This window comes from Miscanthus floridulus, chromosome 14 (assembly GCF_019320115.1).
Source record: "Miscanthus floridulus cultivar M001 chromosome 14, ASM1932011v1, whole genome shotgun sequence".
NCBI classification, from domain to species: domain Eukaryota; kingdom Viridiplantae; phylum Streptophyta; class Magnoliopsida; order Poales; family Poaceae; genus Miscanthus; species Miscanthus floridulus.
The window spans coordinates 2,737,240-2,752,830 of record NC_089593.1 but is presented as its reverse complement, the minus strand read 5'-3'; the positions used below and the strand labels follow the sequence as shown (position 1 = coordinate 2,752,830).

Here is a 15,591-nt window from a genome sequence, read left to right as displayed (position 1 = left end):
TTGGATGGTATGGAGGATGCGGCACAGAACACCTACATCCACTACCATGGTCATCGCTTTGAGGCCATGAGGGAGGATCGCTTCAGGTTCCTTCCTCGAAATGATCATGAGGGCGTTTGGTAGGTTTTGGCTCCACCAGAGAGTGACCCAACTCTAGAAGCAACGGTGCAGCATATCCATGCTATGTAGGGGGTGGATGAGGAAGTCAAAGGAGAACTGCGTGCATCTCAGAGGGCTCAGAGACGTCTCCAGAAGCAAGTGGATGAACTTCGAGCTCAACTTGGGCAGCCATCCATCTACAAGAAGAAGCATCGGTCCTTCACCATGATTGACACCGCTCCATAGGTGTTAGGTGCCTTGATCTAGATTACCACATCGTTAGTTTGTGTTTCATATTTAGTTTTGTTTGGTCTTGTGAACTTGGATGATTAGATGTTTAATTTGTGAATTTGGTTGATTTGGTATTTGTTTGATTGCTGGAAGTTTGTGGGCATGTCCACAACTTTCTTAGATTGGAACTTTAAGTTTAGAATGAAATCTTAATGCAGATGTTTCGTTTTATCTTATCTCTGATGTGCTGATTTCTGAAGCAGCCTGTGTTCTTTATCTGGTATCTCAAAATCTGGGCTGTCAAAAATTCTGAAAATTTTGTGGAGATAACTAGACTTCTGTATCTTTCAAATGTCTCTGGAATCACATCAATATCTGTTCTGGTTTGTGGGATCTAGCTGACACAAGTTGATGTTCCTGCGTTGTCTAGAATCCAGAACAGTTTCGGTTTAGCTCTACTTTTGACCATGTGTGTGCCAGAATCTGTAAAAGTGATCTAAATAAAAGTTGTAGCTGATCTCCTAAGCTTTCTAACAAATCTTGGTGCACCTCTGTTGGATTTCTGAAACTCGAGTTATAACAGTTTTACTGAACTGCTGAATTTGAATCTTGTCCAGAACATTCTCAGCGTTGTTTCTTATCTTTTGTAAGCTCTCTATAATTTGGAAAAACTCTAAATTTTGCAAATTTGTTGGAAAACAGATGGCCGCAAGAGGAGGAAGAGGCAGAGGCCATGGTCGTGGATGTGATGCTCTTATAAATCCACCACCACCGCCACCTGTGACCATGGAACAAATATTGGGAATGCAAGCACAGCTGATGCAAGCTATGATGCAGTGCTTGGACAATGAACCTGCAAGAGGACCACCGCCTATTCAGGTCAGAGATAAGCGTGGAGAGTTTATGAAAGGTCGTCCACCGGTATTCACCCATGCCTCAGACCCTATGGAGGCAGATGATTGGTTGCGTGCTGTGGAGAAACAACTGAACATAGCACAATGCAACGACCTTGAGAAGGTGTTGTACGCTTCTGGGCAACTCCAAGGAGCTGCTCAGGATTGGTGGGAATCATTCCAGTTTGGACATCCCAACAATGCTCCTGCTATCACTTGGCAGGAATTCAAGGACAATTTCCGGTCATACCATATTCCCGATGGACTAGTGGAACTGAAGTAAGAAGAATTCTGATCCCTCAAGCAAGGATCAATGACTGTGGCGGAGTATCGGGACAAGTTCGCACAACTATCATGCTATGCTCCAAATGATGTAGTGGACGATAAGGATAAGCAACGCCGATTCCTCAAGGGACTCTATGATGGACTGCAGCTCCAGCTGATGTCTAATACTTACCCTAACTTCCAGTCTTTGGTGAATCGCGCTATTGTGATTGACGATAAACGCAAGGAGATGGAAGCTAAGAAGAGAAGGCTCCAAGGGCAAGCTTCTGGAAGCAACACTCGCCCACGTGCTTATTCCCAGCAAGGTTTCCAGCAGAGGAATCAAGGACCAACTCACCAGGGAAACCGTGGTCAGTATCCTCAGTGGAACCAGTTCTAGCAACGCCCTCAGTACCAGCAATAGTTTGGAAATCAGCGTCCCCCGCAACAGACCAGCAATCCTGCAACACGCCAGGGAGTGCCCAACAATGCTCCTGTGAAGAGTGGTGCACCCAACAATCCCAACGCCTACTATCGCTGTGGAGAAGTAGGTCACTATGCTCATCAGTGTCCTAAGAAGCAGAACCAACAAGCACCTCAGAACCAGACCAACAATCAGAAGTTCAACGCCCGACCACCTCACACTGCGAAGGAGAACTATGTGTCATCTGATGCAACTCAGGAGACGCCTGAGGTCATGTTGGGTACGTTCAGCGTCAACTCTATCTCTGCTATCGTACTTTTTGATTCTGGTGCTTTGCATTCTTTTATCTCCCAAGCTTTTGTTAAAATGCATAGCATACCTTTGTGTGCCATGAAAAACCCCATACTAGTAAATTCCCCGGGAGGTAGTATGCCCGCTTCTTATTGGAGCCCCTCAACTAGCATTTCCTTAAGGGGGGTAGACTTCAAAGTGAAGCCTATTGTGTTGAGAACAGCGGGAATTGATCTTATTCTGGGAATGGATTGGATGAAACAACACCGGGCAGTGATTCAGTATCAGGAGAAATCTGTGGTTGTGACATCACTCAATGGAGATAGAATCTATGTAGAAGTGGTAGTGCAAGCTCAGCCTACAGCCACAGTGAACCAGCTAGATGGTGAAGTCAATGAACAAGATCGTGTCGTGGAGGAGTTCTCGGATGTCTTCCCCGATGACTTGCCAGGTATGCCACCTAACCGAGACATTGAATTCATTATTGAATTATTACCTGGAACTGTACCAATAGCTAAACGTCCATATAGAATGGGAGTTAATGAATTAGAAGAGCTTAAGAAACAACTAAAAGAGTTGCAAGAAAAAGGTTTCATACGCCCCAGTTCTTCCCCATGGGGGGCACCTGTGATCTTTGTGGATAAGAAGGATGGTAGTCAATGGATGTGTGTGGATTACCGCTCACTTAATGAGGTTACAATCAAGAATAAATACCCTTTGCCTAGGATTGATGATTTGTTTGATCAGTTGAGAGGAGCCCATGTGTTCTCCAAGATTGATCTCCGCTCTGGTTATCATCAGCTTAAGATCCGAAACTCGGACATACCCAAGACAGCATTCACTACACGATATAGATTATATGAGTACACCGTTATGTCTTTTGGATTGACCAATGCACCTGCATACTTCATGTATCTGATGAATAAGGTGTTCATAGAATTTCTAGATAAATTTGTGGTGGTATTCATAGATGACATACTAATATTCTCCAAGACTGAAGAAGAACATGCTGAACATATAAGGTTGGTCTTGCAAAAGCTTAGAGAGCATAAGTTGTACGCTAAGCAGAGCAAGTGTGAGTTTTGGTTGAAGGAAGTCTCTTTTCTGGGTCATGTAGTCTCCAATGGTGGAATAGCAGTGGATCCAGGCAAAGTGCAAGATGTACTGAATTGGAAACCACCAACAACTATAAGTGAGATTCGAAGCTTTTTGGGATTGGCTGGATACTACAGAAGGTTCATTGAAGGTTTTTCTAAGCTGGCCAAGCCTATGATAGCTCTGTTGGAAAAGAATGCTAAGTATGTATGGTCGGATAAATGCTAGACAAACTTTGAAGAGTTAAAGAAGAGATTGACTATAGCTCCAGTATTAATCTTGCCCGATTTAAGCAAGAACTTCTCCATATATTGTGATGCATCCCGTTTGGGCCTTGGATGTGTGCTTATGCAAGAAGGAAGAGTGGTGGCATATGCATCTAGACAACTAAGGAAGCATGAGTTGAATTATCCTACTCATGACTTGGAATTGGCAGCTGTGGTTCATGCTTTGAAGATCTGGAGATATTATCTAATTGGACATAAGAGTGATATCTATACTGATCATAAGAGTTTGAAGTATATCTTTACCCAATCAGATCTGAATCTGAGACAACGTCATTGGTTGGAATTGATCAAAGACTATGATTTGGAAGTGCATTATCACCCGGGAAAGGCAAACATCATAGCAGATGCACTTAGCAGAAAGAGCTATGCCAATGGACTTCAGATGACATCTATGTCAGCAGAGTTGTGTGCTGAAATGGAGTATCTCAACTTGAGCCTTGTCACTAATGCAATGGAATTGGTGATAGAGCCTACCTTGGAGCAAGAAATACGCAAAGGTCAATTGGAGGATGAAAAACTTAAGGAGATAGCAGAGAATGTAGTGCTTAGAAAGGCACCAGGATTCAGAATGGATGAGAATGGCACTCTTTGGTTTGGAAAAATGATATGTGTACCTGAAGTGAAGGATATCCATGATGCAATTCTGCAAGAGGCCCATGAGTCTGCTTATTCTATACATCCCAGAAGTACCAAGATGTACTTGGATCTCAAGGAGAAGTATTGGTGGTATGGTTTGAAGAGAGATGTGGCAGAATATGTGGCTTTGTGTGACACTTGTCAAAGAGTGAAAGCTGAGCATCAAAGACCTGCAGGGTTACTACAACCAATGAAGATTCCTGAATGGAAATGGGAAGAAGTTGGTATGGATTTTATCATAGGATTGCCCCGCACTCAAAGAGGCTATGATTCAATATGGGTAATAGTGGATCGACTCACCAAGGTTGCTCACTTTTTACCAGTCAAGACTACCTATACAGGTGCAAGACTAGCAGAGTTGTACATGGAAAGAATAGTGTGCTTACATGGTGTTCCCAAGAAAATTGTGTCGGATAGGGGCACTCAGTTTACATCGTAATTCTGGCATAAAGTACATAGATCTTTGGGGACAAAGTTGAATTTCAGTTCTGCTTACCACCCGCAAACTGATGGACAGACTAAAAGGATCAACCAGATTTTGGAAGATATGTTGAGAGCTTGTGCACTTCAGTATGGTGATAGTTGGGATAAGAGTCTGCCTTACGCAGAGTTCTCGTACAACAACAGTTATCAGAAGAGTCTCAAGATGGCACCTTTCGAGGCGTTGTATGGGCGTAAGTGTAGAACGCCTTTGTTCTGGAATCAGACTGGAGAAACTCAAGTGTTTGGACCCGATGTCCTTAGAGACGTGGAAGAACAAGTGAGAATGATTAGAGACAATTTGAGAGTGGCTCAGTCCCGACAGAAGAGTTACGCTGATACTCGCAGAAGAGAGCTGACTTTCGAAGTTGGTGATTATGTGTACTTGAAGGTGTCACCAATGAGAAGCGTGAGAAGATTCAATATGAAGGGAAAGTTAGCACCAAGGTATATAGGACCTTTTAAGATCCTAGAGAGACGTGGAGAAGTAGCTTATCAGTTGGAACTGCCTCAGAGTTTGTTAGGTGTGCACGACGTGTTCCATGTTTCTCAATTGAAGAAGTGTTTGAGGGTACCAGAAGAGCAAATTCCTTTGGAAGAACTTGTTGTTAAGGAGGATCTTACTTATGAAGAGTATCCGATAAAGATCTTGGAAACTGCCGAAAGAGTTACGAGAAGCCGAACTGTAAAGATGTGCAAGGTGCAGTGGAATCGATATACAGAGGATGAGGCTACTTGGGAAAGAGAAGAGGATCTGAGAAAGACTTATCCCCAACTGTTTGAGTAAGCAATCACCCGAATCTTGAGGACGAGATTCATCTTAAGGGGGGTAGAATTGTAACACCCTAAAAATTACATTCATTTAAAATAGCTAATTTGATTTATTTATGCAAATATGTGTGCATTAAAATATAGGAAAATAGTAAACTTTGTAGAATTAACATTAAATAAAAGGTTAGAAACTTCTTGAATGCATACATGCTGCTGCATATCTAATTTTGTGATGATTGATCTTGATTCAAATTTCAAATGAATTCAAAACTTATTTGAAAATGCTTTTGGAAATCTATGTGGAAAAAGAAAAAAATGCAAAATTCATTTTTCCCCTCCCTTCTTCATTTCGGCCCGCAGGCTTTCCTTCTGCTGGCCCAGCTCCCTCCCGCGGCCCTGCTCGCGCATTACGCCCTGCCAGCCCAGCTCACCTCCCCCTTGCGCGCTGCGCGGCCCAGTGCCAACCGCCAGCCCAGCCGCGCGCCTCGCTTGGCCCAGCGCCAGCCGCCAGCCCAGCATAACGCGCGTAACCGCCGCCGCGCCTTCCTCGCGCCTGCAGCCGCTGACCGCCTGGCCCTGCCCGTCAGCGCGTCCCCCACCTCTGCCCCGCGCCCGAGCCACGCGGAACCACCTCTGCAGCAACCGCCAACGCTCCTGGCGTCGTGGGAGCGCCTCTCTCCCGCTCCTCGGCCTCGATAAAAAGGAGCCGAGCCCCCCCCCCCCCCCCCCCCCCCCCGCGCGCCCCCTGCTATTCCCCATGCTATTTTCGCTCGCTCTCGCCTTAGAAGCCCTAGCAACCATGCACGAAGGAGCACCGCCGACCGAAGATCGCCGTCTGCGTCGCCGTCTTCCCCGAGCCGACTCCATCATCGTTTTTTTCCCGCTGTGAGCCTCCCCTCGCTCTCCTCTTTCTTCCTGACCTTTTCCCTTGGCTTTTGGCGGCCTGTTTGGCCATTACTGCATGCGCCCGCGAGCTTTGGCCGCCGGCCATGGTGGCCACCGTGCCACCCACGTCCTCCAGCCGCCGTAACGGCCATTGGCGAGTTCCCCTTCACCCCAGCTAACTCCCGGTGCCTTCGGTTCTTTGAACCATGGCCCGTAGGCCTGTATCCGTGCGCGTCAGTGACCTCCACGCCGCCAGCCATGGAGTTTGCCGCCGGCATCACTGTGCCGGCCGGGTCTCCCCTCTCTTCTCTCCCCCAGTTTTGATTCTAGCCGTCCGTTTTTCGATCTACGGTCGAGATTAGAAGATACCTCTTCGGAGGTCAAATAGCTTAAGAGCCCCTTGATTTTCATCTAATTGAACCCGCAGTCCAATGCGTAGTTCCCCGAATACGCATTCTCGTTTTGAAAACGTAAAGTTCACTGCTTAAGTCTAAAATACGTTTTCAGTATTTACAGAAATGTCATTTGAACTGTTTTGCTTATAAAATTGTCGTTTTAGCTCCGAATTGATCTATTCAAATCACGTTAGCTTCGTAATTCCATAATCTACATGTTAGAACCACTGTTAGTCAAGTTTGGAACATTTTAATTTCTTGGTTAGATTTAAGTAAATATATTGCTATAAGAAATCCTGTTTAAATCATAACTTTCACATTTTAGCTCCGTTTTTCGTGAACTTCGCGTTGACGTGATCGTAGTGAGATGTAGATTATTTTCACAAACATTTTATCTTGTTTTCCATACTGTTGGTGTACTATTCTAATGATAGGAATGTTTGCTTTGCATGAATGCTTTTGGAATGTTGTATGTTGCCGTGTTGGTCGCGTTCAGACGGTGAGGAGAACGTTGGAGATCAAGAATTCTTCGACGACCAGCAGGACCAGCAAGAGTTTGTGAACCAAGGCAAGTATAGCATGGGTCTACCTTGATGTCCTATTTCACTTTAATCAATTACTCATTTGTATGTGTCTAATTTTGATACCCGTAAGGACATCCTAGTGATTGATTATCATGCTCCTTGTCTCCTATGGGTTAAATGCATATGGGTAGATTGCTAGTGCTCTAACTGAACTTGATCTACATGATGATGAATGATTCTATGGAACTAAGAGTTTAACATGATGTATAACAACTGTTTCATAGGGCGAAGGTGCAAATGACTCTTGATCATGTTGCTCCCAGCCCTCCATAAGGACTTATCTGTCGGCAAAAGCTGGGACTGACAGTGCAACCGGGAGAGTCATATGGCTCTGACTTTAGCTCAGTAATAGGACCTTTTCTAGCTAGTTAGAGGTTACCTTTTTGGCGCAAATGGGGCTTGCCACGTTGGGTATAGGGCTGCCTCTGTTCCTATGAGTATAGCCGCGAAGGATATGTGCCATAGGAAAGGGGGGTTCCTACATCTACCTGCTAAGGAAACCTAGCGGCCCTAACTTGTTAGAGAAACCTATGAAATGGCTTCATAGTGTACCCTGCCCGCTCACCTTGGCAGTGACATGGGAGTAATTAACCCGGGCATATGGGGATCACGACTCATGGTGAATGTGCACCACCTCTGCAGAGGGTAACAAACTGTTATAACAGCCGTGCTCACGGTTACGAGCGGCCTGGAAAACTCACAGAATAACTGGTTACTCGTTGTTGATCATCTAAGTTGTTCTATGATGATATATGATACACTTGACCCTGATATCTGTTCACATAGGGTTAAATGGGAGCTTAAGCATAATTTGATAATACCTGAGAATAAAAGCTTGACTTACTAAAAATGCTAACTGCAGTAAACCAGAGTCAACCTTTTTGAGCTTCATAACCCCATGTTAACTTGTTAAGTACGGGATGTACTTACGCTTGTTTACTTTCTTTATTTGGATAAAAATCCCGGATGGGTAACAGATGACAACGGGTATGAAGATTTTCCTGAGGATTTTTAGGCTTGTGGTCAACCAGTTGACATTCCCTGTGATGAAGCCCCACGAGAGAGTTACCTTTTATTTTCTGCTGTGATGTATAAGACTAAATTATATTATGATTCTGATGTATGAGACACTATGATGATACTTTATGTAATTTGTCAGCTTGTGTGTGTGATTGATTCCTGGGCACACACAAGTTTTGTGCATTCAATTTTATCCTTAAAATTGGGTGTGACAACGGGCGACGGAGCACCTCTGGCGTGCTCGTCTTCCTCGAGTCGGCCCCAATTTCATGGTTGTCGCTGAAACAGAAGGTGGTGGCTCTATCTACGTGCGAGGCAGAGTACGTAGCGGCGGCCACAGTGGCGTGCCAAGTTGTGTGGCTGCACCGGCTGCTAGGCGAGCTGACCGGCGTGGAAGCTCACCCACCAGCACTGATGGTGGACAACCAGCCCGCCATCGCCCTCGCGAAGAATCCGGTTCTGCATGACCGGAGTAAACACACCGACATAAAGTTCCACTTCCTCAGGGACTGTGTCGATGGAGGACAGATCGTCATCGAGTTCGTCGAAACTGGTCGGCAACTCGCGGACGTCCTCACCAAACCGCTCGGACGTCTTCGACTCACGGAGCTGAATGAGATGATCGGCATGGAGGGGGTACAAGGCTTAGCAGTAGGATTAGAGGAAGATTGTTAGATAATCTACTGTTATCTTGTGTGAACACAGCAAGGGAAAGGCGGCGCCGAGAAGGCCCCCTGCTGTGACACTGTAGCCGCTGTAGGTGCAGGCGCCGAACTGCTCACCTACAGCACTGTAGACACATGAGCGGCCGGCGCAGAGTCAGCCCTGTATGTTATCTAGTCATTGTTGCAGTAGGGCAGCTGTATTAGGACTAGATGGATAGAGTTATATAAATAGACTACCACGACAACTCAGTAAAGAGAGTTCAGATTTGCCATCTCACAGACAGGGCTTCGACCAACGCTGGTGTCTTGTATTGTGTGTGCTTGCTCTGTTCTCCCTTCTTCTTCTAGCTCCAGCCATAGTGTGTGGGGACGGACAACGCTTGTTCGTGGTCGGCACGGCCATTGGGTGCTCGACAACACTAGCGGGTGCTCGGCAAGACTGGTGAGTGGTTCACTCACCTGAGCCGATGATCCTGTGGGCCAACAAGTGGGCCAACAAGCTCGAGATGGCTCTGGGGTGCCTCTCCATTTAACGTTGTTGCTGCACACTGAGGGGGGACTTCCATTTGGTCAATAATGATGATTGCATGGTCATGCCCTTTCCTCTGATCAAGGTAGAGGACAGACCAAAGCGTGGTGGTCTTTGGAGGTGTTTTGACCTCCTGCCATGCACTGCAACAGTGAGTACTGTTGCAGAACACCACCAGCTCTGTTGCAGCACTTAAAACCAGCTCTGTTGCAACAGTGAGTACTGTTGCAGAACACCACCAGCTCCATACAAGGGTGAAAGATACCATTTACCCGAGTGGCATTGAGGTATGGAACCAAATACTTCAAAAGAGAAGTTCAACCGTATACACTCATCTGTTCGTAATGTTATTGAGCGCTCATTTGGAGTATTAAAAATGAAATGGCAAATCCTTTACAAGATGCCCGGTTATTCAATGGTCACACAAAAGAAGATTGTTGCTGCTACCATGGTCCTACACAATTTCATACGTGAACATGCTAGTGTTGATGTGGACTTTGCTAATTTTGATAGAGATCCTACCTACATGCCTACTATTCCGGAAAGGTACAACAAGTATGCCGTGTCTCAACATGCCTCCGATGGATCAACTTCGGAATCAAGCTTTGTGACTATGGACACCTTTCGTGATAATATGGCTACATCCATCGCCCTAGCATGGAATTAGTGCAATGATTATTGTAATAACCTTATTTTGGAAATATGAACTTATTTTTTAATTTCGGTTCTAGGCAAATGACATGTAATTTATTATTATTTTGGACTACACTGCATGTACTTTCATTACATAATTATGAGAAGTAGTTCAAGTCGAACCAGGGGCAAGAATGGCAATCTACCCTCAAACTCATCTTTTCTGGAGCCGGAGACACCCTCCCAGCCAAACACCCTCATCAGACAGCTCCAACTCCACCCAAAGCTGACTCCACCTGGAGTTCTGGAGTGGAGCAGCTCCACTCAGAGTTAGAGTCATGCCAAACAGGACCTTAATTAACCTGTACTTCAGTGCAGCCTTGACCCTTGAGTGCACTTGATGAACCCATTGTGTGTGGAAGGCCATCGTCTCTCAGGCATGCTAACACCCTAGTCCATAACGACCGGAGATACCCCGTAGAGTATTGTCTAATCTGACCATGACGCTTGCGAATCCAATTATCACCAAGCAATGTCTCGAGCTCTAAATCCTTCACCTCCTTCATCAAAAATATGTTCTGCAGGGCTTCATCCTCATACAGCCTCGATTTCTCATCAATCTTGCACTGTAGGTGTGTGATCAGCAATTCAGCATGAGCATGCAGTGCCCCCAATTTCCTGAGCCATCTTTTCTCGGTTGGAGCCCCCGAGCCATGCAGGACCATCTTTCCTCGGTTGGAGCCCCCGAGCCATGGAGGCCTGAGCCCTTGGGGTTTCGGTCGGTATCCGACGAGGATGCACGAGCGCACCCGCTGGATCTAGCCCCCGAGCCCTTGGCACCATCTTTCCTCGGTCGGAGCCCCCGAGTGATGGAGGCCTGAGCCCTTGGGGTTTCGGTCGGTATCCGACGAGGATGCACGAGCGCACCCGCTGGATCTAGCCCCCGAGCCCTTGGCTGATCAGTAGAATCAGTCTAGGGTTAATCACACTGTGAAGGTGCTAAGTAAAGGATTCATGTAGCCCTTGCATTAGGTATTCATCAACATGTATCCTATATGTGCTTTTGGTTATCCTAACGTTTGAGTTTGATTAAAATATTTGAGAAATCGTAGAAAATTCTTTTTTTTCATTCAAAATCATTCTTGAAATTCTTGGACGCGGTAACCAGGACAAGCATGATTGGAAACTTTGGGAAGCCATTTAGAGAAAGCCTCGATGGTTAAAATCCAAATCTCAGTGACCGACGATCTGAATTATTTGACATGGCTTTATTAGAGTAACAATAGCCCGATGTTACGAGAACAAGTATTACATAGTGATCGATCTATTTCAGTTCTCACAAAAGCTACATTATTGATCGGCTTATCTATCCGATAGAAATTACATGATAAGATAAAAGTGACAAATAAAGAAAGAATTGGCGTATCACTAATAATATACAGAACCAGTCGATTGTTTCGATTACTCGAGGTAATAGATGCTCCAAAATATTGGCAAGCCACAGACATTGGGGACATACTAGACTCAGACAAAGTTTACGGTGAATGAGACGTAAGGATGGACCTCTGATTCACCTCCCAGACCAGCAACGGCCGCATCATCTTCGACTTTCCAATAAATACTGTAATTCAAATGTTGCAGTTTAGTGAAAAACAAGACAAAAGATGTGACTTAATAATATAACGACTACACTCCAAACACCGAATTACCTATGGACATTGCCATAAAGCTCCTCTACGATGCTCCTTACTTTCTTCTCGCCCTTTGTAGATGGAGCAAGAACGGCAGACTAATGCAATAGAAAGATCAGACAAGACATGCAAGATAGAGAGTTGAGCATCACAAAGAGTCAGACAGTAGAGCAAATTACCAGGAATGATGGTGGCAGACCATATCTAAGAATGCTCTCTACAAAGATACGCACAGCACAGAAGTGCATCCAGGAACTGAATACCTGCGCAAAAATAATTACAACCCTTTAGGGAACAGGTCCTTATGAAATAACTTTTAGGAACAAGGGACTTAACCCAGTCAAACACAGGTGGAGTTGTTGTCAGGCAAGCAAGATAAGCATGAGAAAGAAACCAAATCAAATATTAGCATATTGTATAACCACAACAACAAAGCATTTGATCCTCAATACTTTGGTCATGTTTACTCAAGCAACCATCTAAAAAATCAGGTGCACGTGCAAATATCTAAAATCTAGCCAAGGCCACAGGCCCAGTAGTGAGAATTTTTCTATGATGAAAATTAGGAGTTTCATAGACCTAAACCCATAAAAATAGGACACACTCAGTGTCCAGTGACAACAAACATTAACACAATGGCTTTCAATATAAACATATGGTCTAAAATCAAATTCCCATTCAAAGTTTCTGATATTCACAAGAAAAACAAACCAGTTGCATTTTTAAGGAAATAAATGCTATTGTGGGTAGGATCATAGGGCCACTGGAATATGTTGGAAAAGACCAAGTACCTCGCTGTAGCTGGCATAGCACCATTGCAGAAGCGAGGTCCTCATTGCTTCCTGGTCTTGCAGTAACTTCTCCATCTCCTGCTTTCTACTTTCTTGTGCTTCAGGACTATACTCAAAATCACGAACCTAGAACAAAATGAATAAAACTTAGCGAATGATGAAAGACTAAAGATGGGTTGCCATATTAATGTAAAAAGCATAAGGCGTCCAAGGAAACCTTACCTGGAAACCCTTCTCGCGAGCACGGACCTTAAAGTTGTCAACAACCTTAGCAAAAAGTGTTACGGTGTAGAGTGCATACTCATTGTCTTCATAGAGCTGTTTAGATGACCTGGGTACCTATAAAATCATGTTCAGCTCAAAATGAAAGGGCTGCTGAATACTAAATATGAATATACACAATGAAATAAGGGATACAGTTTAGAGCAACTTGACAAAACAGCATTCAATTTCTCTTTTAAATGAAAGCTTGAAGAAAAACTTGTCAATTTAGGAGGTTCTAAAACAGGCTGAAAAGCACCATAAATGAAGCACAGCAGAAAATTATCATTACCACAAATGTGTCGAGTGACTCATAGCTTGACAACCAGTCCTTCTGGGAGTACTTTGGAACAATAGCAAGAAGTGTCACTAGATGCTCTGAGCTGATCATATCCTCTGGTTTTACCAGATTGGAAAGATCACGAACTGCTAAGCTGTCAGAGAAGAAAAGGCAAATTAATCAGTGCATAACAAGAAACAGTTTACCTCACTCTGCTTTCCCATTTGCATTACATAAAACAACAAAGGAATTGAATAATGGTTGAGATCACAGCTAACATAAGCATAAAAAAATTCCTCCAAAAAGCTAGTGACAAAAGTATGGCAATACCTCCCACTTTGCTTTCTGTTGATTGCATTAAGCTGGCTCCTTACATTGTTATATTCTGCTGCTCGAACCTAGAAAATAGAATATCTTTTAATCATTGTAAACACAGTTCCCAGCCAACAATATTACAAAAACCATCATCGTGTAATACCACAATGAAATGAAGGTCATAAACTTGAGACCAAACCCCATGTGGGAATACAGCTGATAATAAGCAGGAAAAAAAAGCGTACATAGATTTGGGAAGGAATAATCACAGGCAGATAGATATTCAAGGGGTATGTTATCTGTGAAATACATGGGTTTGCTTTATCCTGAGAAAATCTGGCATCAATTTCTCATTACTTTGGACCCTAGTTGTGATCTGTAAATTTGAATAAAAGGAATGTGACAACTGAATGCGTAAAAGGAGAAGTAGAGCTAATGGTCAAGTAACTAGTCATGCATCATTTAGGCACCTATTATGGGAAACAAAAAAACACATGAAACCACCAGAATGCTCCAGTAACAGAACAGAGCTCCTTTTAATTTAATTAATTAACTCTAGATATATAAAACTACAGAAGCCAGCAGCGAATTATAAAAGGCAACCTTAGTCTGTATCCAATAGGATGCCAAATCAATGCAGTACAGTAGTATGCACAAGTCTGATTATATGTGATGTTGATGTTGGTGGATCATTACAGAACACTCTGACCAAGCATCAGAGCTGTGTTACGAGAAACAAACCAACCTTCATGTCATCCTCAATCTTGGCGACCTGCGACTGGATGCTGCCAACAATCTCCTTGAGCGGCGACATTGTGGGGTACTTGCCCTCGTCCCACACGAACCTGCACGCACGCGCGGACAAGCTAGCTTTTGAGCTACACACACGTTGGGGCAACAAACCGCCCATCCGAATCCGATCGGCGGACTGGACAGGACAGGAGGCAGGTAGCAGCAGACCTGACCTGGTGAGGTAGGTGTCGACGGGGACGCCATCGACGGTGAGGGCCCCGCTGTCGACGCCTCCGGCGCGCTCGAGGTCCTCGATCTGCCTCCGGATCTTGTGCGACACGCCCTCCACGAACACGTTGGACTGGCGAAGGCGAAGGAGGCAAGTGAGGCAGAGTGCCATGGAATCGAACTATTGCTCGGGGCTGCAGGGAACTCTAGAGATGGAAGATGGAATCGAAGGGGCTGGGCAGCCCAAGCATACATACCTTGACGAGGTCGTCGCTGAGGGCGAGGAGGGAGTCGAAGGTACCGACGCGGAGGTCCGGGACGTTGAACTGCGCGGCCAGAGGGAACGGGAGGAGGTCAGGCGAGGCGAGCTTTGTATTCTGGATGATTCGACCGGCGAGGGAGGGAAAGCGACAGAATTACCCGGTACAGCGGGGTGTCGAAGGAGTGGCGGGAGACGCCGTCCTGCAGGCGCGACCAGAGCGAGGTTGCGGTGGCGCCGGGAGTCTGCACGGGGAGAGAGACGATCCAGTAGCGGGTCGCCATCGCCGCCACCGCCGTGGATCACCTGGTCTGGTCTGCGATTCTGATGGTGGCGATGGATCTCGTCGTCTCGGGGAACGCCGGGGAGGGGACGAGTGAGTTTGGGCTGGGCCCTGTTGGAGGGAACGCAGGCCGGGCCGGGCCCGGTATTTAGCAACGTGTCCGTTCCATGGCCGTGGACGGGGACGGCCGAGATCGTTGTCGCAGGAGATCGTTGTCACTGTTCTACCATCTGTAAATAAATCATCTTCCTCAAAAAAAAAACTGTAAATAAATCATAAGAGGAGCATCATTCTATTTCTACAGTTAATGTTTCCCAAACAGTTTTATATATGACATGATGATGTCAATTCATCTAGCTGAGTGCAAACTATTGCATATGGTTGAATTCGAACAAAAAAGCTTCAGCAAAAATTTGCACGAACACATTGCCCACACATTCATCACGGACACTATGGCTTGCCGGATCCGCTGCGGAAGCTCGGGGAACCATCCTCTTTGTGCCCGTTGCTAGAAAGGAGCATGGCGTGGCGAGGTCGCTGTCACAAGCAAGCGTGCCTTAGCTTCAACC

The 15,591-nt window shown here is 45.4% G+C and overlaps 1 protein-coding gene across 1 annotated transcript; it reads right to left on the bottom strand.

The window, feature by feature from the left end:
* Positions 1 to 11,431: 11,431 nt before the first annotated feature.
* LOC136504636 (V-type proton ATPase subunit C-like) lies at positions 11,432 to 15,144 on the bottom strand. Its single transcript, XM_066499593.1, has 11 exons — positions 14,901 to 15,144; positions 14,738 to 14,806; positions 14,486 to 14,613; positions 14,266 to 14,365; positions 13,536 to 13,603; positions 13,218 to 13,359; positions 12,887 to 13,003; positions 12,665 to 12,790; positions 12,053 to 12,136; positions 11,892 to 11,971; positions 11,432 to 11,803 (listed from the first exon to the last, which is right to left on the bottom strand). The coding sequence occupies exons 1-11, from the start codon at positions 15,021 to 15,023 to the stop codon at positions 11,707 to 11,709; spliced, it is 1,134 nt and encodes a 377-aa protein (XP_066355690.1). The 5' UTR covers positions 15,024 to 15,144; the 3' UTR covers positions 11,432 to 11,706.
* Between the last annotated feature and the right edge of the window lie 447 nt (positions 15,145 to 15,591).

Bases quoted from the DNA above. Each gene is read 5' to 3' on its own strand.
- LOC136504636 (XM_066499593.1), bottom strand. From the start codon at position 15,023: ATGGCGACCCGCTACTGGATCGTCTCTCTCCCCGTGCAGACTCCCGGC. The intron at 14,366-14,485 runs GTCAGGTCTGCT...GCGTGCGTGCAG, and splicing joins GTCGACACCTACCTCACCAG to GTTCGTGTGGGACGAGGGCA. The intron at 11,804-11,891 runs GTAATTCGGTGT...TTTGAATTACAG, and splicing joins CTTTATGGCAATGTCCATAG to TATTTATTGGAAAGTCGAAG.